The sequence below is a fragment of the Acanthochromis polyacanthus genome, chromosome 4 (assembly GCF_021347895.1).
Source record: "Acanthochromis polyacanthus isolate Apoly-LR-REF ecotype Palm Island chromosome 4, KAUST_Apoly_ChrSc, whole genome shotgun sequence".
In the NCBI taxonomy this organism is placed as follows: domain Eukaryota; kingdom Metazoa; phylum Chordata; class Actinopteri; family Pomacentridae; genus Acanthochromis; species Acanthochromis polyacanthus.
The window spans coordinates 45,990,483-46,011,478 of NC_067116.1; the positions used below are offsets into that span (position 1 = coordinate 45,990,483).

At 39.1% G+C, this 20,996-nt stretch overlaps 1 protein-coding gene across 7 annotated transcripts in view; it reads right to left on the reverse strand.

Annotated features, from left to right (window-relative positions):
• The window catches only part of obscna (obscurin, cytoskeletal calmodulin and titin-interacting RhoGEF a), an 85,633-nt gene that overhangs the window by 33,077 nt on the left and 31,560 nt on the right, over positions 1–20,996 (reverse strand). For 5 of the 7 annotated variants that reach the window (XM_051947604.1, XM_051947605.1, XM_051947603.1 and 2 more), the window contains 20 exons: positions 20,293–20,562; positions 18,797–19,063; positions 18,447–18,713; positions 16,480–16,746; positions 13,548–13,814; positions 12,974–13,240; positions 11,840–12,109; positions 11,406–11,684; positions 11,069–11,326; positions 9,878–10,144; positions 8,844–9,110; positions 7,742–8,008; positions 7,280–7,546; positions 6,086–6,352; positions 5,519–5,785; positions 4,890–5,156; positions 4,459–4,725; positions 3,454–3,720; positions 2,249–2,515; positions 7–2,157 (listed from right to left, as the gene is read on the reverse strand). In XM_051947604.1, coding sequence (XP_051803564.1) covers positions 7–2,157; positions 2,249–2,515; positions 3,454–3,720; positions 4,459–4,725; positions 4,890–5,156; positions 5,519–5,785; positions 6,086–6,352; positions 7,280–7,546; positions 7,742–8,008; positions 8,844–9,110; positions 9,878–10,144; positions 11,069–11,326; positions 11,406–11,684; positions 11,840–12,109; positions 12,974–13,240; positions 13,548–13,814; positions 16,480–16,746; positions 18,447–18,713; positions 18,797–19,063; positions 20,293–20,562 — 7,233 coding nt within the window. The remainder of the gene's footprint in view (positions 1–6; positions 2,158–2,248; positions 2,516–3,453; positions 3,721–4,458; positions 4,726–4,889; positions 5,157–5,518; positions 5,786–6,085; positions 6,353–7,279; positions 7,547–7,741; positions 8,009–8,843; positions 9,111–9,877; positions 10,145–11,068; positions 11,327–11,405; positions 11,685–11,839; positions 12,110–12,973; positions 13,241–13,547; positions 13,815–16,479; positions 16,747–18,446; positions 18,714–18,796; positions 19,064–20,292; positions 20,563–20,996) is intronic. The other 2 variants (XM_051947606.1, XM_051947608.1) reach the window with 2 other exon arrangements.

The following is a 20,996-nucleotide window of genomic DNA, read 5'->3' on the forward strand; positions in this document are numbered from 1 at the left end:
ACCTACTGGAGCTGGCGAGGAGCGATGAGCGTCTTTTCTCCTGCAGGTTCATCTGAGTGTCCGGGTCTGTCAGGTTGAAGGCCTCCCACAGAGAGACGCTCACACTTTCTACATAGTTCACAGCATCTGTTGAGGTTTCTTGGCTCTGATTTTGAGGTTTGGCTTCAGGTTTAGTGGGTGCGAGCTGCAAAGGAGTTATAGCTGCGAGTGGTGGATGTACAGGCCTCTGTGGAGTCGGTTGCACTACGGTCACGTTTCCATTGTAGGACGTCACGCCAAACTTATTCACCGCCTCGCAGGTGTAAACTCCGCTGTCGGAGCTGATCAGGTTTTTGATCACCAGCAAACACTCTCCGTTCTCCGTCATCTGAGTCCGACAGCGCTGGTCATTAGCTATCAGTTGTCCATTCTTCAGCCAGAGCACGGTGTTGGGTTTTCCTTCTACAGAGCACCTCAGAGTGAGAGTACCATGAAGATCTGCGCTCTGATTCTTGAACACCTCCTTAAAGACGGGTCGCATGTCTTTACGGGTTTTGTAGCCCTTGAAAGCAGCCTGGATCTTGACCGCAGCCTCTTGCAGTTGTGGTTCATCCTCGACGTTGATGTCGATTCCTGGTGGGAAGCCTTTGGACGGCTGAGTCTTCTCCAGTAGAAGTTCTTCTGCAGGAAGAGGAAAATCAACAGGCTGGACATTGATATGGTTGGTTGGGATCTCAGTCAAAGCCTCTGAGAAAGTTTCATCTTCAGATATGTAGAGTAGAGGAATGTCTTCAGCCATCTTTGTCGTTTGTTGTTCTTCCTCCCGTCGAATCGGTTCGACTGCCAGTTTCACCTCCTGGTCCACGTCAGGTTCTTTCCTCATTGGTTTAACTGGTTGTTTTATTGGCACTTTGGCTTCTTTCTCTGCAAATCTGGCAGGCGGCTCTATCTTCTCAATAGTTTCTGTATCTGTTGGTACTGACGGCTTACTCTCTGATATTGGTTTCTCTTTGTCTTCTTTTCTCGTTGGCTTTACTACCTGTTTTACTGGCTGCTCTTCAGTTGTTTTTACTGGACGTCTTGTTGGCTGTTGCTCATCTTGATCCGTTTCTGTGTCTCTTGATGCTTGTTTTTCAAATCCTCCTTTTGCTTTGCCTTTTGTCCTTGTAGGTGGCTTAGGAGGGACAAACTCATCTTCTTTTTCCATAATTTTTTCTGGCTGTTTGCCCAGTTGATTTACAGAAGGTGTTAGTTTCAGAGGCTTTTTCTCTCTTTCTGTCTCTGTGGACTCTCTTTTAGTCACATGATCTTCAAAATCATTCAGAGCAGCTTTTACCACCTCTGGAAGGATCTCCTCACTTTCTTTTAAAGCAGACTTGACTTGCTGTTTTACTTCTGTTCCCTTTACTTTAGATCTTGTTGGTGGTTTCAAAGGTTCCTCTTCTATCTTCTCTGCTTCACTTTCATTTTCAGCAGATCTCACATCTTGTTCCTTCGTCGTTTCTTTTCTAATCGTCTTTTCTGGAGCTTTCATGGGGTGGTTTTCATCCTGGTTGTTCATTCTTTGTCCCGTTCCTGGATGTTTCACCTTCTTGTCAGCTTCACTTGTTTTCTCTGATGCCTTTACGTCTTGCACAATTTCTTGCTTCTTTTGTTTAGTTTCAACCACAGCGTCAGTGTGTCTTTCAGCTTTCTGGTCAACTTTAACTGATTCCTCCCCTTTTCTTCCAGGTCGCTTCGTCTCCAGGAAAACTCCATTTTCTGTTTCCCAACTGCTCGCAGGTTCTTCGATCTTCCTGTCAACTCTATGATCTTTCTCTGATAGTCTCGCTGGTTTATCAGCTTTCCTATTCACTTCAATGTCTTTCTCTTCATTCTTCTCAACTTGTGTCACGTTCTGCGCAACACCAGAGTCTTTCTCCACAGATCTTGCAGACTGGATGATCTTCTGGACTTCATTATTCTCCTTCTGCACAGACGGCTTCAAGTCAAACACTGACTCTACATCTTTTTCTAAACTTACAATAGATGCTTTCCTGTGAAGCCTCTTTTTGGGCTCAGGAGGAACAGGTTTGGTCTCTGGGAGTCCAGGAGTCTCTTTTTCTTCAGCTGGTTTGGAGACAGCAGCTTTCACCCTTGGCTGGATGGTTGGAGGTTCTTCCTTTGGTGGAGTTGGCTCTGGTTCAGCACAGAAGAATGAAAAGAATCAACATTTGTAAAGTCATCTTCTTTCTGTAATCCTGCCAGTCAGGAATCAAGATGCACACACCTTTTATACAAACAGTTGCAATGGTTTCTGTGGTTCCTGCATGACACGAGTAGCTGCCGCCGTCCTCAGGTTTGAGATCCTTGATGTGGAGCTGAAGACGGCAGCTGTCCTGCTTCATCTCATACTTCCTGCTGGCTCTTATTGGTAGTTTGTTCTTCTTCCACTGGACTGAAACTCCAGGTTTAGAAACCTCACAGGACATGGAAGCTGTAGCTCCGACCTCAGCCTCCACATCCTGTAATTGCTGGCTGAAGAATGGACTGAGCTCTATGGAATAGACCAACGTGTAGTTACAGTATCAGATAAGGCACCAAAACGAATTTATAAATACTAGAGATGTTCCAAACCAATCTCTGATCATCTAATCATTATTTAACTAGTCGGTATCAACATGAACCTAAATCTCTGTTCATGTTTGTTGTCACAGAGGCGTCATAAAAGGATAGCACAGTTCTTCTTCTCATAGTTTTGACTGGTCTGACTCATTGGATGTAGACCTGTTATTGGCCACTCATTTCATCCGACTTTCTAATCTTTTTCTGCCATCTGCATTTTCTAAATCCACTTCTGTGTTGGAATCAGCATCACAGCAGCAACTTGCACACTTCAAATTCTCAGTTTTTAAAAGGATTTGGATCTTGCATTGAGACGTCCTGCTGGCTTTTTTGATGGATTATCCATTTTAATCACAGGATTGTTCTTGCAAACAAAGGTTCCGCTCAGTCACTGTTTTCTTACAGCAGAATGATGCCGGTGCAGTCGGACTATTCTATACCACAGAAGGAGCTGATGAAGGGAGTCTATCAAACCAGCTTTAAGCTGCATTACTGCCACCTACTGGACTGAAGTGTAGAAGGAGAAAACTATTTGAGGCAGTGAAGAATTCATGGAGTTCTAGACTGTTTACACAATCCCATTAAAGTATTTTAAAAAATGACCGGTACACCTCTGTTTCTGTGTCTTCCTCACTGCCTACGTATTATTAACTTTAAACACCTGCTTTTAAGAATCTTTGTCGTTTTTCAAAAAACGTCTACTTGTCAGTCTTACGCACCAAAACACGACGTCGACTTCCTCACATGGTCAAACCTACTTGGCAATAAAACTGATTCTGTCTAGGAAATATAATAACAATAAAAATAGTAATTATAATGGATTAGATATAATATTCTAAGCAAACATCTTCAATGTTCACATCCACAAACCTTTCACTGTTACAGTCGCAGTCGTCTCCAAACGTCCTGCTTGACAGGTGTAGCTGCCACCGTCTTCAGGTTGGAGATGTTTGATGTTGAGCTGGAGGATGCAGCCGTCCTGCTTCACCTCAAACTTTGAACTCGCACTCACAGGCAGTCGGTTCTTCTTCCACTGAACCGGCGCTACAGGTTTGGACAGTTTACAGCTCAGAGAGGCTGAACCTCCTTCTTCAACCTCCACAGTCTGCAATTCTTCCTTGAAGAATGGTGTAAGTTCTAAAAAAAAAAGATAATAATAATAAGAAAAAACACATAAATCATACATCATCCATAATCATTCATCTTCAGAGTAACGAGAAAATGCTGATGAGCTTATGACAAGTTTTACAAACTTTCAGCCAGTTTATGGTTAGTTCGAAAGTCTATAAAAATTTGGCAGGAAATGCAGGAGAAAAATACATTCCAAAAGTACAAGTAACAGCAAATATCCAGAAAATGAAGTTTTGACTTAAATATAGTGAAATAATGCCATTTTACATTCACACGTTGTTAAAGAGCAAATCAGTATTTGTAAAAACAATTTTTAAAAAGATTAAACTCCAAATGTAAATTAATATTCTTTTTCTTCTATTTTAACAAGAGGAAAAACTTGACAAATAACAGTTAAAAATGATTTACCATTTTAATTCCCTGATATCTATTTTTTTCATTCAAATAACAGTAAATGTCTGTAAAATGATTATACTTTTTGGCTGATATAAAGAGAATAAAAAATAGTGTCATTTTATGGCTAGATGTTGTTAAAGAATGAATTATGTGTAAAATTAAAGATTTGTATTCATAGTTTCGGTCAGTTTTTTTAGGGCTATTGTGTAAATTTATGTGTTTCTTTCAGTGATTCCACAAGTCATTATCTGCACATTTAACAAATCTCTCTAAAAGAACAGTAAACTTAAAAAAATGCAACCATAAAACTTTTCTTTTGCTATGCAGAAATGGCAGACCAGTACAAACCTTTCACTTTCACAGTTCCACTGGTTTCTGCAGCTCCTGCCTGACAGCTGTAGCTTCCACTGTCTTCTGGTGTGAGATCTTTAATATGGAGCTCCAGGAAACATCCGTCCTGCTTCATCTCGTACTTCCTGTTAGCTCTCAGAGGAAGTCTGTTCTTCTTCCACTGAACTGAAACTCCAGGTTTGGACAGTTCACAGCACAGAGAGGCTGAAGCTCCTTCTTCAGGTCCCACATCTTGTAATTGTTTCTTGAAGAATGGAGGGAGCTCTGAGGAACATTCATAAAGAGAGGAGAAAAGTATTTTATTATGATATAATAGTTTCAGACATTTTTAGATGAGGACCACAACTAGGAAATAAATGATAGCTTTTCATAGATTGATGCCTAACGATATTTTAAAATTAACTATGCAGGTTTCCAAATTCACAAACCTGTGACTGTCACAGTTGCAGTAGTTTCTGCAGCTCCTGCTTTACATGTGTAGATTCCACCGTCCTCCAGTTGGAGGTCCTTGATGTTGAGCTGGTAGCTGCAGCCGTCCTGCTTCATCTCGTACTTCCTGTTGGCTCTCAGAGGAAGTTTGTTCTTCTTCCACTGAACTGAAACTCCAGGTTTGGACAGTTCACAGCACAGAGAGGCTGAAGCTCCCTCCTCAGCCTTCACATTTACCAAGTCCTTCTTCACGAATGGAGTGAGCTCTGGGGAAATGGGCAAGAAATAGCAGAAGATTCATATTATATGGAGAAAATTCATGATGAAACTTCATCGCAGCAGTAGTTTTAACTGCTTTTCTAAAGTGAAATACATTCTAAGTCAGAGGGTTTACAGTTTAGAGTAGGATAACATGGTGACCACCAGACAGATCTGTGAGATACAGAAGAATCTAAATCATCCAAGTCATGGTGATCCTATGAGCTTCATTCAAAAGCAGCTGGACTTCTTTTTGGTTCTTGAAGATGTCCACTTGCTTTTTACTGAAGCTGTCCGGACAGGAAAGTATTGCAAAATTGACTGAATGCAGTTCCACCACTAAAACGTCAGAGATCTCATCTGAACAAACCTTTCACTTTCACAGCTCCACTGGTTTCTGCAGCTCCTGCCTGACAGCTGTAGCTTCCACTGTCTTCAGGTGTGACATCTTTAATGTGGAGCTCCAGGAAACATCCGTCCTGCTTCATCTCGTACTTCCTGTTGGCTCTAAGTGGTAGTTTGTTCTTCTTCCACTGAACTGAGAGTCCAGGTTTAGAAACCTCACAGCACAGAGAGGCTGAAGCTCCCTCCTCTGCCTCCATATTTACCAAGTCCTTCTTGAAGAATGGACTCAGCTCTGAAGAAATGGGCAAGAAATAGCAGAATATTCATATTAGATGGAGAACCTTGATGTTGAAACTTCATCAGAACCAAGACTGATGATTTACAATTTAGAGCAGAATAAGATAATGGCCACCAGAGAGATTGGTAAAATACAGAAAAGTATCGTCTGCATAGAACCTCAGTCATCCAAGTCGAGATACCATTTGTCTTCAAGAACCAACACAGAAGTCCAGCTGCTTTTCACTGAAGCTCTTGGGAATGAAAAGTCCTGGAAAATTAACTGCATGTAGTTCAAATACAATAATTTACACACCTTTTACTGTTACAGATGCAGTAGTTTCTGCAGCTCCTGCCAGACAGCTGTAGCTTCCACTGTCTTCAGGTGTCAGATCTTTAATGAGGAGCTCCAGGAAACATCCATCCTGCTTCATCTCGTACTTCCTGTTAGCTCTAAGCGGAAGTTTGTTCTTCTGCCACTGAACTGAGAGTCCAGGTTTAGAAACTTCACAGCAAAGAGAGGCTGAAGCTCCCTCCTCCACATCTACAGCTTTCAAGTCTTCTTTGAAGAACGGTGGAAGCTCTGGAGAAATGAGTCAGGATTGAAAAACATAAATCACACATCTTTATAATAGTAAGAAAACACCTAAGAAATAACCAGCAGGAGATAAAACTGTCATGGACCTGACTTTTGGTTTTGTGATAAAGTTGCCTTTTCCTTTTCTGGATCTCTCTTTGTGTCTCATGTTTAGTGTCCATTTTCAGTTACTTTCTGTTTTATTTTGAAATAGTCTTTTCTTGTGTTTATATTCCTGTTTTTTGTTCCTCCCATCTGATTTCTCTGATTAGTTTCTTGTCTCCCCAATCAGCTCCTCTAAATCCACATCACAGGTCTTTACTATTGATCATTTTGTTAGAATTTTATCCCAGATTCTGAATAATTATTACAGCATCTTCTAAAGAACACATGAAAAACAGTCTTCTGCAACCTGAAAAAGGTAATGTTACAAAGCTGCAGATCAAATTATTACACCACTGTGAGCATTTTTCTGCCTCCTTCTTTAGTCTCTTGTGGTGAAACACTGTTTTCCTCTTCCATTGTAAGAGACTCTGTTATCCCTTTTCCTTAAACATGGCTGTGTCTTGTCATCTTGAAATTTTCTTCTTTTAGGCGTTGATAGTTGATAATTTAGCTAGGGTTATCTGCTGACTTTATATATACAGCTTATGCACAAAATAATGGTGACTTCAAATAGTTTTGGCATCTCGTGTGCATTTTCACATTTGTACAGTGTCGGTGCATCATTCTTTTAGACATCATTTATTGCATGTATTGAAACTTTTCATGTCTTTTACAGAAAATGCTGTAATTAATTAACCTCTATGATGAAATTCTATTAAAATTATGAATGCTGATAGCCTGCTGTGAGGATTTTACTACAGATTTTCTCATAATATTATTTCCAGAGCTGTGTGTTGTTCATTAATTAGATCTGTCAACAGAACAAACCTGTGACTGTCACAGTTGCAGCCGTTTCTGCATTTCCTGCCTGACATGTGTAGCTTCCTTTGTCCTCCAGTTGGAGATCGTTGATGTTGAGCTCCAGGAAACATCCGTCCTGCTTCATCTCGTACTTCCTGTTGGCTCTCAGAGGAAGTCTGTTCTTCTTCCACTGAACAGAAACTCCGGGTTTGGACAGTTCACAGCACAGAGAGGCTGAAGCTCCCTCCTCTGCCTTCACATTTTGTAATTCTTCGATGAAATGCGGCGGCAGCTCTGGTAAATGAGAAATGTTAGAGGAGAATGTTCTCATGTAACATCTGAGAGATCTTATCAAGATAAGAGCATGAAACATCAGGACATACTGACTTCCAGCTGCTTAAATAGGCATAAGAAACAATTTGAAATCAGTTTCCATGACTTAGAGCTTGCAGACTAAAACTGGCCATGCAGATTTCCAAACTCACAGACCTTTCACTGAAACCGTTGCAGTAGTTTCTGCAGCTCCTGCCTGACAGCTGTAGCTTCCACTGTCTTCTGGTTTCAGATCTTTGATGTGGAGGATCAGGGTGCAGTCGTCCTGCTTCATCTCGTACCTCCAGTTGGCTTTCAGAGGCAGCTTGTTCTTTTTCCACTGAACTGAAACTCCAGGTTTGGAAACTTCACAGCACAGAGAGGCTGAAGCTCCCTCCTCTGCCTTCACGCTCTGCAAGTCCTTTCTGAAAAACGGAGGCAGCTCTGAGGAAGAAACAGGGTGAGAACACGTTTCTGTCTAAATGAAGTAATGTTTCACACACAGTCAGTAATGAGAAGATCTGTGTAGATTATTTGGTAGAATTTATGATGTTGACGCTGAAAAGGCCCGAAATCAACGTTTCCGGATTCAGTCATCGGTTGACTAGAGAGTTCAAGTTCATATCATCACAGAAGTAAAATAAAGTGTTTTTAACACTAAACAGATGTTTGGTGACAGACCACATCTGTACACAACAATGCACAAAAACTACTGGTGGCAAGCTGACTTCTCTCCTGCTCTCTGTGCTCATGTTATTTCACAACAGCCGAACACCAGAAAAACTGCTCTGATTTACAGATTTATCTGTTTAGGAAGGAAAAGAAAGAAAGAAAAGCTTCTACCAATGTGAAAGAATGATCACAATACACAAAACGATGCTGCTTTATCTGCTCCGTCCATGTTGTACTTAGTTTAATGCACAGTGGGAACTTTTTAATTTGTTTAGGGTTTGATAGAAATGTGGATTTCCTTTGGAATTGAACAGTAAACCCTATTTTTTTATCATGTTATTTATTCTATACTTCCATAATGACATACAGTCTGTCAAGGGAAGTGACCTGAAAGGAGATTTTGCTTTTGTTGGAGAATTAATTGTTTAGATTAAATAGACTCATCAATAGGAAAATAAGTGTTAGTGGCAGAAATGATGTTTTTGCAGCTTACTGATGTGACTAAATGGTGATTACTCCATGTCACACAATCACATGGAAACACTGATAAAAAGAATAAAAACTGTATTTTTCTCTAACTCTGAAATCTGCCTCCAAATGCTCAAACCTTTCACTTTCATGCTTGCAGTGGTTTCTGCTCTTCCTGCCTGACAGGTGTAGCAGCCGCTGTCTTCAGGTTTCAGGTCTCTGACGATCAGCTGGTAGCTGCAGCCGTCCTGCTTCATCTCGTACTTCCTGTTAGCTCTCAGAGGAAGTCTGTTCTTCTTCCACTGAACTGAAACTCCAGGTTTGGACAGTTCACAGCACAGAGAGGCTGAAGCTCCCTCCTCAACCTCCACACCTCTCAGCTCTTTCTTGAAGAACGGAGGAAGCTCTGGGAAAAGTGGGAAGAACAAAATCACACATCTGTCCACATGTGGAAGATGCCCTCATAAAGACATGCTGTAATAAAGTACTGTAGAAATAGAGACAAATTCTAACACTTTTTTTTTTTCAAAATACAGTCAGGGTGGGGGTCTACTCCTCTTCAATGGCTGTGTGAACTTGCTGGATGTTGGCAGGAACTGGTCCACGCTGTCGTATACGCCGATCCAGAGCATCCCAAACATGCTCAGTGGGTGACATGTCCGGGGAGTCTGCTGGCCATGCAAGAACTGGGACGTTTTCAGCTTCCAGCAATTGTGTATTTGTGTGTTGTGTGTTATAGTGTTATATGCATTTTCTAAATGTTAAAGAGTTGGTTGATGTAAATTCTGGATCATACATATTAAAGACATATTATTATTTATGAGCTATGGCTGCAATTTAGAGTTTATACAGTTTAGAAGAGGAAAATGTAATTTACAGGTAGGATTAGAGCTGATCACAGTATTTAATGGGAAAGTCTAGTTGCAGTGTTAAACAGTAAATCTTATATTCACAACTAGAGAGCTGTAATCAACAGTATTGATTTGTTTAATAAATTCCAGTTGGAACATTAAAATACTGCATCATTTGAATGTAAACTCAGACTCAGACAATCATAGCAAAGCTTTTGTTTGATGCCGTTATGCGGATTCAACTGAAAGCATTTCTGAGCAAACCTCAACGTTGGAAAAAGTAAATTTCAGAACATTGCAGTAAAACCTGTCATCCACACACCTGTCACCGTCACGGTCGCCGTGGTTTCTGCGTTTCCTGCCTGACAGGAGTAGCTGCCGCTGTCCTCCGGTCTGAGCTCTCTGATCCGGAGCTGCAGGAAGCATCCGTCCTGCCTCATCTCGTGCTTCCTGCTGTTTCTCAGCGGCTGCCGGTTCTTCTTCCACTGGATGGGAACTCCCAGTTTGGACAGTTCACAGTAGAGCGACGCCGAAGCTCCTTCCTCAGCTTCTACACTCTGCAGCTCCTCCTGGAAGAACGGAGGCAGCTCTGGGGAAAACACAAGCGTCATGAAAACTGGAAATATGTGATCGAAATTCAATGAAATCAGGACAGAGGAGAAAATAGAGCTGTGGAAAGAATTATCAGACTGTGTGAGCGCCGCTTTCTACCTTTTCTTTGTGTTTTATTTTGAAGGTTTAATAAACACTGTTTTGCTGATTCCAAACTCATTTACAATTAATTTTACTGTTTCTCTTTATTACCGCCCGGCAAACATCGTTTTCCAGAAGGTGTTGTTTTGAGCTGCTTGGCCTTGGTTGCGTGTTTGTCTGTAACAATTTGGTTTCCGTGCGATAACTCGATAAAATATTGATGTAGCCTCACCATATTTGGTACACAGCTGTACCATAATAACACACAGGTCAAGTTCGCATTTGGTGACCTTGGCCTCATTTTCAAGGTCACAGGGATCATCTTTGTCACCACGCAGTCCAAGTTTGGTAAAACTTCTTAAGGATGGTTTTATTCTTTTAAAGTCTTATTTCCCTGATTTTAGGTGCTGCTGACTGATGTTTTAGTTTTCTGTTGTCTTTACACATGTACAAAATAAAATGTTTTGCTGCCGTCTGGGATGAATTCGGAAGTTTATAATGTTAATCTTTCATATTTACTGCATGTATTGAATTATTAGGTGCAGTAATGCAGTTCCATGTGGAATATTTCATCATTTGCAGCATTTTTTTATGTGCAGATCAATGTTTTCACGTCATTTTCAGGTGTTTTCAGGTCTGTTGTGGTGCCTCAGCTGTGAGAAGCTGGCTGATGCTGATTTGTTTTTCTAAAACTAAACCCAATGAACAACCACAGCGAAAGCCACTTAATCTCATTTATCACCTATTTCACTCTAAAGCAGATATTTCTGTACCTGACTGTGAAGCTGAAGCCGTCTTCTTAAAACTCTTCTTTCTTTACCTGTCACCGTGAGTTTGGCGCTGCTCTGCTCGTCTCCGGTGTCACAGCAGTACGTTCCGGTGTCCAGACAGTCCACGCTATGGATGAGCAGCAGGTTGACTTTTCCTTCTTTACGCAGCTCGTATTTGTCTCCGTCCTGGAGGGGGATGTGGTTGCGTCTCCAGGTAACCGTGGTGATGAGGTCAGAGGTGGTGCAGCTCAGAGTGGCTGTTTCTCCCTCCATCACCACGGCATCTTTGGGCTTCTCCTCGAACACAACTGGAGTTTGGGAGGAAATGTCACTTTAGAACGTCTGCATGAAACTTTAACTGATTACATTCCTGACCTTTCTGCTCACCTTTGGCTTTAGGAACGACCTGCAGCTGGGCAGACGTTCTCTCCTCCCCGATCACAAACGCCACGGTGCCGGTCTCCTCGGGCGTGGTCATGGTGAGGACCAGGCGGTGCTGCCGGCCGCGACACGTCATCTGGTTCATCTCGTTCTTCTGCAGAGGGCTGCAGCCGAGCCACCAGACGCCGTCGCTCACATCGGCGTGGCTCAGCTCGCAGACAAACGTGGCGTCCTCTCCAGCCGTCACCGTCACGTCCCGCAGCTGGGCTACGATCCGAACGCGCTCTGCGGAGGAAGAAGGAGCTAGATACAGCTGGACATTAAGAGGATGGAACTTATGATGGGTGCAGCAAGTAAACCGAGCGTGGCCAGGCTGGCGTTTCTAGTAATGGAAATGAATGAGTGAATAATGAATGAAACGGGGCTGCAGGTCCACTCACCCCTCACTATCAGCTTGGCCGTGGTCTTCTTGCCTCTGGTGATGCAGCTGAACTCTCCGGCATCCTCCAGCTGAAGCTTCTGGATCTCCAGAGTGTGCGTTGGGCCTTTCTTCTTCACGATGTAGCGCCCTCCTTCCTCCACCACCATGTTGTCCTTCTTCCAGGTGACGGGGACGTTAGCGCTGGACACCTCACAGGACAGCAGCGCAGACTTCCCCTCCATCAGCGCCTGGGTCTGGAGCTCCTTCTCAAAGAAGACTGAAGCTGCAGCTGGTTAAAGACAGAAGATGTGAGGAAATTCATCTTTATGCAGAAGATTTTTGCAGTTTTCTATCCACCTCTTTAGATGGACTTGCCTCATTTTATAGTCTAAAGTTAGATTTTAATACTGAGGAAACCAAATTTCTCATCTTTTCCAGAACTTGCTCTCAGATCTCGGATATTTTTCAGATTTCTACTTTAATGAGGATTAATTGAACTTGTGTATCTGTATACTTTAGTTAGATGTTAAAGCGAGGTGAAAGCAATGTCTGTGGTCTCAAAAAAGGTTTAAAGTGGTGCTAAAGTGAAAAAATAAAGAAGGATAAAAAAAATTAAAACAGTTTGTAATATTGTTGTTAGAAAACTAAATGTAAAATCCAAAACAAGTCACAAGTCATTTGGATGAATACAAATTTGAAACTTAAGCACAAGACTAACTTTATTTTCCAAATAGCTCTGACTTTAACTGAAATATAAATGCATAAAAATGTACATAGAACATGTACAAAAGTTATTTATTAAAGTTATTAAAACAATTTGCTTATTGTCTATTTTAAATTAATGGACCTTTGATGTTGAACAAAAGCAGTTTATGGAGCAAATTTATGAGAAAACGTGTGATTCTACCATGGATATATGTTATTTACAGCTTTACAGCTCAGTGTTTCTACAGAATCAAAACTAACAGATTAACAGGCTGAAGAGGTTTTTGTTCAACTTCTACAGTATCACAGAGCATAAGGATGCACAGGAAACAAAAACTACCTAAACACACATAGTTTCAAATCGATTCTGTAAATATTCACAGTAAAGGATATAATGAAGCGCTAGCTGTTGCCTGATGCATAAAAACTAAACCAGTGTTTGCGGTACCTCTGACGTTGACCTCGGCGGTGGTCTTCTGCTCTCCGAACATGCAGCTGTACTCGCCCACGTCCTCCGGCTGGATGTTTCTGATGCTCATCTCAGCGATCTTCCCCTTCAGACTCATCTGGAACCTTCCTCCGCCGTAGAGCTGGTCCTCTCCTTTCCACCACTGGACCGGAACCCCGGCTCTGGACAGCTCACAGCGCAGAGACACGTTGCCTCCTTCTGGGGCCTCCTGGTTCTTCAGGCCCATCTTAAACGTGAGGGGAATGGCTGCAGATGTGGAGTAAAAAATACAGAAATTCATGCAGGAAGGAAGAAGAAATTAAACAGATAACATGCTGAAAACTAGTAGAAGACACAAGTAATAAAACAAAGTAGAAAGAAAACATGGGGTAGGTCAGATCAACAACATTTCAACAGATCAGGACATTTTTCTGGTGTCACTGAAGGATAACATTCTGCTGCTTCTTTTAAAATTTAAATAATAGATTACAGTAAAAACACAGTAATATTTTTGGAACTTTTAATCTTGCGTGTTAACAGATGTAAAGTCTAAGCATGAAGCTGGACGTCATACGTGTGACGGTGACGCTGGCCGTGGTCCTGATGTCTCCGTACACACAGCTGTAGACGCCGCTGTCCTCCAGCTGACTGCTCCTAATGATCAGCTCCATGGCGCCCCCTCTGGCTTTAATCTGGTATTTAAAGTTGTTCTTCAGCAGCTCTTCTCCTTTCCTCCAGTCCACGGAGACGCCGGCTTTAGAAAGTTCACAGCTCAGCGTCACACTGCTCTCCTCCTCCACCTGCTGGTTCCTCAGCTTCGTCTTGAAGGTAACAGGAGGAGCTGCAACCCAAACACCGTTTCTCTTCGTTAATTTGACTTTACTGATTAAATTCCCCTGGTTTAATAAGTAAATAAGTCGTATTCCAACAACTGTAGTTCTTAGAATGAGGTCAAAAAAGGAGGAAGCTTAAAATGTAAAATAAACAAATGGCTTTTTAAAAGTCTAAAAGTTTTTAATTTGAATTTCTACAAACTATTTACTGTTATTCTACATATTAAATAAAGGCAAAAACTGTATTAATTCAAACACTGACAGTAAAGAAACATGCAAAAAGCTTAAATAATGCCTGGATTAGGTTCATTTTGTCGTTGTAAACTATACGATATAGATAAAAAGGACACGTCAGCAAACGTCAGATGACGCTCTGAGGAAGACAGCTGAGGCTGTAGAAACATGTCAGCAAAAGAAAAAAAGAAAAAGAAACATGTCAGCAAAAAGAAAAAAAGAAAAAGAAACATGTCAGCAAAAAAAAGAAAAAGAAACATGTCAGCAAAAAAAGAAAAAGAAACATGTCAGCAAAAAAAAGAAAGAAAAAGAAACATGTCAGCAAAAAAAAAAAGAAAAAGAAACATGTCAGCAAAAAAAAGAAAAAGAAACATGTCAGCAAAAAGAAAAAAAGAAAAGAAACATGTCAGCAAAAAAAAGAAAAAGAAACATGTCAGCAAAAAAAAGAAAAAGAAACATGTCAGCAAAAAAAAGAAAGAAAAAGAACATGTCAGCAAAAAAAAAAAGAAAAAGAAACATGTCAGCAAAAAAAAAAAGAAAAAGAAACATGTCAGCAAAAAAAAGAAAAAGAAACATGTCAGCAAAAAAAGAAAAAGAAACATGTCAGCAAAAAAAAGAAAAAGAAACATGTCAGCAAAAAGAAAAAAGAAAAAGAAACATGTCAGCAAAAAAAAAGAAAAGAAACATGTCAGCAAAAAAAGAAAAAGAAACATGTCAGCAAAAAAAAGAAAAAGAAACATGTCAGCAAAAAAAGAAAGAAAAAGAAACATGTCAGCAAAAAAAAAAGAAAAGAAACATGTCAGCAAAAAAAAGAAAAAGAAACATGTCAGCAAAAAAAGAAAAAGAAACATGTCAGCAAAAAAAAAGAAAAAGAACATGTCAGCAAAAAAAAAGAAAAGAACATGTCAGCAAAAAAAAGAAAAAGAAACATGTCAGCAAAAAAAGAAAAAGAAACATGTCAGCAAAAAAAGAAAAAGAAACATGTCAGCAAAAAAAGAAAAAGAAACATGTCAGCAAAAAAAAGAAAAAGAAACATGTCAGCAAAAAAAAGAAAAAGAAACATGTCAGCAAAAAAAAGAAAAAGAAACATGTCAGCAAAAAAAAGAAAAAGAAACATGTCAGCAAAAAAAGAAAAGAAAATGTCAGCAAAAAAGAAAAGAAACATGTCAGCAAAAAAAAAGAAAAAGAAACATGTCAGCAAAAAAAAGAAAAGAAACATGTCAGCAAAAAAAGAAAGAAAAAGAAACATGTCAGCAAAAAAAAAAAGAAAAAGAAACATGTCAGCAAAAAAAGAAAAGAAACATGTCAGCAAAAAAAAGAAAAAGAAACATGTCAGCAAAAAAAAGAAAAGAAACATGTCAGCAAAAAAAAGAAAAAGAAACATGTCAGCAAAAAAAAGAAAAAGAAACATGTCAGCAAAAAAAAGAAAAAGAAACATGTCAGCAAAAAAAGAAAAAGAAACATGTCAGCAAAAAAAAGAAAAAGAAACATGTCAGCAAAAAAAAAGAAAAAGAAACATGTCAGCAAAAAAAAAAAACATGTCAGCAAAGTAAAAACAACTCTTTTTGAATTGTTGGTTTAAATAAGTAACCCTATCGCAAAGTCCACAGAAAAAATAAGTATTTTTTTTCTGTTTCACTGCAAAATAATACTATTTTTATGTGTTCTAAATTTGCAGAAAAACATAATTATTTTACAGATATTTGGATTGAAAAATGTTAAATGTTTTTTCATTGTTTTCTGACAGATTCTATTTGTTTTATTAAATTGCAAATAATATTTAGTAAATTCACAGAAAAAATGCATTAATTTAAATGTTGGCAATAAAAAACAATGATAAAAACTACAAACAAACAAACAAACAATTTTCAAAACTGTAAATAATGTCAACATAAAAAGATCAGCATTTCCATAAATTCTTTCACAACTGGAAAACTATGAGTTTTTATTGTATTTAAACGGCACAAATCCACTTATTTAACATATATTGTTTTTGCAGTTTTTTCTGTTTTGCTAAATTATAGTAAAACCACAGAAAAACATTAATTTACATGTAAACTGTAAAAAAGGCAAAAACAGTCCAAACCTATAAATACAATCATCTAAATCTATATTTTATTATGTTTGACAGTAAAGTTACACGATTTGTTTTCTTACTTTAGTTAAATCTACAGAAAATAATATTTGCTGTCATTTGAAAGAAAATGTCTGATTTTATCTGTTTTATTAGTAATTTGTTCCTTTACACTGTGCGGTTTAAAATAACGCTGTTTTCATTTATTCAAATCAAGAAAAAATGTTATTTTGCCTTTTTTAAAGATTTTTCAAATGTACGGTATTCCTGTTTTTCCAGCATCCTTACTGCCAGATTTGAGCTAATATTTAAACCTATTTTTCTCTAATCTAGATCATGTTTTCATTATGGGATGTCTGTCTCACCGTGGACTGTGAGCTCAGCAGTGGATTGGCTGTCTTTGGTCTTGCAGGTGTATTTTCCAGCGTCGCTCTCCTCCACATTGTTGATGATCAGTTTGGTGAGTCGTCCGTCCTGCTTCATCTCGTATTTATATCCAGGTTTCAGGACGACTCTTCCTTTCCTCCAGTCCACTGGAGCTCCAGGTTTGGAGATTTCACAGCAGAAAACTCCGCTGTCGCCTTCTTTAACCTCCAGATTCTGAACCTCCTGCTCAAATGTCACAGGAAGAGCTGAAGACAGAAAGAACAACAACAAATGTGAAGGTGGAAACAGCTCAGTTCAGTTTTATCCGTGTTTTCCTTTAGGAACACCGTCTGTCTCACTGCGGTGTGAAACTGAAATCAGCTGTTTAGGTTTCAGTGATGGGATGTGTTTATCATTATTATCATTATTAGAGACAGAGTTACTTCAGGTCTTTTGAGGGATGAGTTCTGGCCTAAAGAGGCAGATTTTTCCATTTATGGATTGTGGATTAAACTCTGGGTTCTTCTGTTCATGTCAACCAGACAGAAACATCGTAAACATGCTGCACCGTGTGAGATTGGTCTGAAAGCTCAATGATTTGTTGTTTGGGACCCAAAACTCAGTTCATTCATTTTTTTTGGCAGATTTGGGGAGTCTTACATTAATTTTTATATTTCACCTTCAAAAAAGCATCTCAGCAAGTTTGAAGGGTTCAGTATCTCCAAAAATAAAGAAACAAAGTTCCTATAAGTGTAAATAAACGGATGGATCCATATTTCTACTAAAATACAGTCTTTAGTCAACATTTCACCAACTTTTGAGGCTCTAACGTCGATATAATCTGATGTGTCACAAGTATGACAAGACAGGGTTCCAGTTTTTTACTAATTTTACAAAATGCTGACATGCGATGTGGTTAAAGAGGACATGAAGGTAGTTGGTGTGAGAGAAGAGGATGCAGCAGACAGGGTTAGATGGAGGCATTTGATTCACTGTGGCGACCCTGAAGGGAAAAGCCGAAAGGAAAAGAAGACAAAACGTTGACATGCATGGATCTCCTGTTTCACCTGTAGTGCTGTTATTGCATCATGATATGTTTCAATAAAAACCTTATTCTCTACTCCGTGTTCATTTTAAACGTGTGTGAGAACGAAAGACAAAACAGCCTCATTTGTTTTTAAATGTCATAATACAGACAACATATAGACCGTATAATAACCCCATCAGACCCCCATGAACACCAGCTTCTGGTTCCTACCAGTGACTTCTCATCAACATTTTATCAAAAACAGGAACCATGTCTGGTCAAACTTAAACACATCAGATTCTACTGATGTTACAGAAATGTTGACCAGAGTCTGAATTTCAGTAGAAATATGGATCCATCCACAGATACACACTGACAGGAACTTTATGGGGCCACGATACCACATTTGTTAGAAGATTTTGTACTTTTTGCAATTTTTAGGGGACAATAAATATAAATGTGTCCTCTGCTGGATCCAGTTCATCGTTTTAATCTGTTGGAAACTGTTTTGCCTGTTTCCTAACCAAAGTTTACATCTGTAGGAGTCATGTCATTAAATGGATTCATCTGAGGACAAATTCTTCATTTTTGGACCTTAAAAATGGCAAAAAAAAAAAAAAAAAAAAGGTGCATAACCTTTAAATTAAGGTGGTGTTGTAACCCCAGAATCTTCCCACAAAGTGTAAATAAATGGATGGATCCACATTTCCTACTAAAATAATGTTTCCTAACCAAAGTGTACATCTGTAGGAGTCACATTTCTGGAGATACTGAGCTCTTTAAATGGCTTCCTAGGTACTGTGGGGTTTTTGGTGAAAACATAATAAAATCCAGGTGTAAAAACATTTAGCCAAAATATTTCAGGGATCTTACTTCCGGGTCCCAAATAACAAATAAACTGTGAATGAAATGTGACGTGATGTTTTCAGTAAAACGTACGTCTGACTCTGATGTCGGCTGAAGTCCCAGTAGATCCAACAGAACAGCTGTATTCTCCAGCGTCTGCCAGAATTAAGTTTGTGATCAGCAGCTCGGCTACTCTGCCTTCCTGCTTTATCTGGTATTTATCTCCGTCCTTCAGCAGCTGAGCGTCTCTCCTCCACTCCACCGGGACTCCAGACTTGGACAGTTCACAGCGTAGCGTCACAGAACCTTCCTCCACTGCCTCCTGGTTCTTCAGCTTCTGCTTGAAGGTCACTGGGATCGCTGAGGAGGGAAGCAAAACTCTGAATAAGACGTCCAAACTGTAGAATCATTGCTTTTCTTTTCTAACATGCAACACGTCTGACCGGTGATGATGACGGTTGCAGAGGTTTTTACGTCTTCACAGATGCAGCTGTATGTGCCGCTGTCTTCAGGGAGGCTTTTCCTGATCAGGAGCTCCATCATGGACCCGTTCTGCTTCATCTGGTATGTCTCTCCGCTGCTCAGCACGTCGTCGCCTTTCCTCCACTGCACCGGGAAGCCTGGTCTGGAGAGCTCACAGCACAGCAACACTCCGGTACCCTCCTGGACCTGGATGTTCTTCAGCTCCTGGAGGAATTTAACAGGACGCTCTGGACAGGAGCGCAGAAACAGATGTTTAAGAAAAGATAAACATTCAGTGAGATGAGACAAGATAAATATTAAAATGAGATGAGACAGATATAAAGATGAGACGAGATGAGATGAGACACGATGAGTTTTGCTAAGAAGCAGAGAATTTTTACTTTTGCACCAAATCTAGTGAAAGCAAACAATCTATTTCTGGTACTATTGATAAAGTACAGCTTGTTCTCTGTAGAAAAACAGAAATGTAGCACAGATTCCTCTTAAACGTAGAAAATATTAAATATTAAACAGAGTTCTTTCATATTTAGAAAAATGTTGAGATTGCACAGACTTTTTCTGACTGTAGAAAATGTTGACATTTCACAGAATTTACATCAGAAATATAGAATACATATGGAAAATATTGATAATAAAGAAGTCAGAATGTGTTGATTCTGCACCAGAGTGAAAATATTTCCTCACTTCAAACATACTGAGAACATTTTTGGTGACAATGTTCATTTTAAAAGTGAAATTAACACACAAATATACTTTATTTTTCATAATAACTTCCCAACATGTTAAATAATCAGCTATGAGCCATGCATACACACCAACATGTTGTTCTAGACAGTCTAGATCACAGACTGTATATAATATAATATAATATAATATAATATATTAAATTATATTATAACATAATATAATATAATATAACATAATATAACATAATATAATATAACATAATATAACATAATATAATATAATATAACATAATATAACATAATATAATATAATATAATATAACATAATATAATATAATATAACATAATATAACATAATATAATATAATATAATATAACATAATATAATATAATAAAACATAACATAATATAACATAATATAACATAATATAACATAATATAATATAATATAATATAACATAATATAATATAACATAATATAACATAATATAATATAACATAATATAATATAATATAACATAATATAATATAATACAATACAATATAATATGGTCTAGATGTATTGTTCTATGCAATCAAATCCGCTGCACAGAAATTCACCTAAACTAATAATAAATGCTTGTTTTTCTCCTTTTGCATTTAGTTCTCCACATTACTTAAAATTTAAATTTTTACAAATTTATTTTGTTCGTTCATTTACTGTGCATTCAAGAGGTCTCTAAAGCACTGAAATAACAAAATGCACCGTATTCTAACAAAATCAGCCTCACCGTTCACCACTATCTTCGCCGTCGTCGTCTCTTCTCCACAGATGCAGTTATAATCTCCACTGTCCTCCACGCTCAGGTCTGAGATCTTCATCTCCACCTGCAGATCCTTCTTCCTCATCTGGTATTTGTCTCCGTTCTTCAGCAGCTCTCCTCCTCCTCGCCTCCACTCCACCGAGGCGGCAGGTTTGTTGAGTTCACAGCGAAGAACCACACTGTTGCCTTCAGTCACCTCCTGCTGGACCAGAGGCAGCTTGAAGCTCGGAGGTAATTCTGCCGACAGCGAAACAGGAAGTCACAAGGAGGCAAACAGCAAAATCACCCACAAGTCATGAACATGCACAGTCAGAATTAAAGGTCAGACCAGAAAAAAAACCCACAGGAGGGCTTTTATTGGAACATGATAAAGGACAAAAATGACAACGGATGAAGAATTCAAACATCTAAACAACAAAGATATTCATCAGAGGAAAACCGTAAAAATGACCAGAGTTATGAGAATGAAAAACGTCAATGAATGTCAGAAATATTCAACTCTAACAGCAGCAGATGTACGCTCTGTTAATCCTCTGAACTCCAGGCAGTTTTTAGTGCTCCTGTCATGTTTTTATCTCACTGTGGAATCATTTTAGCTCACTGTGGAATCATTTTAGCTCACTGTGGAGTCATTTCAGCTCACTGTGGAGTCATTTCAGCTCACTGTGGAG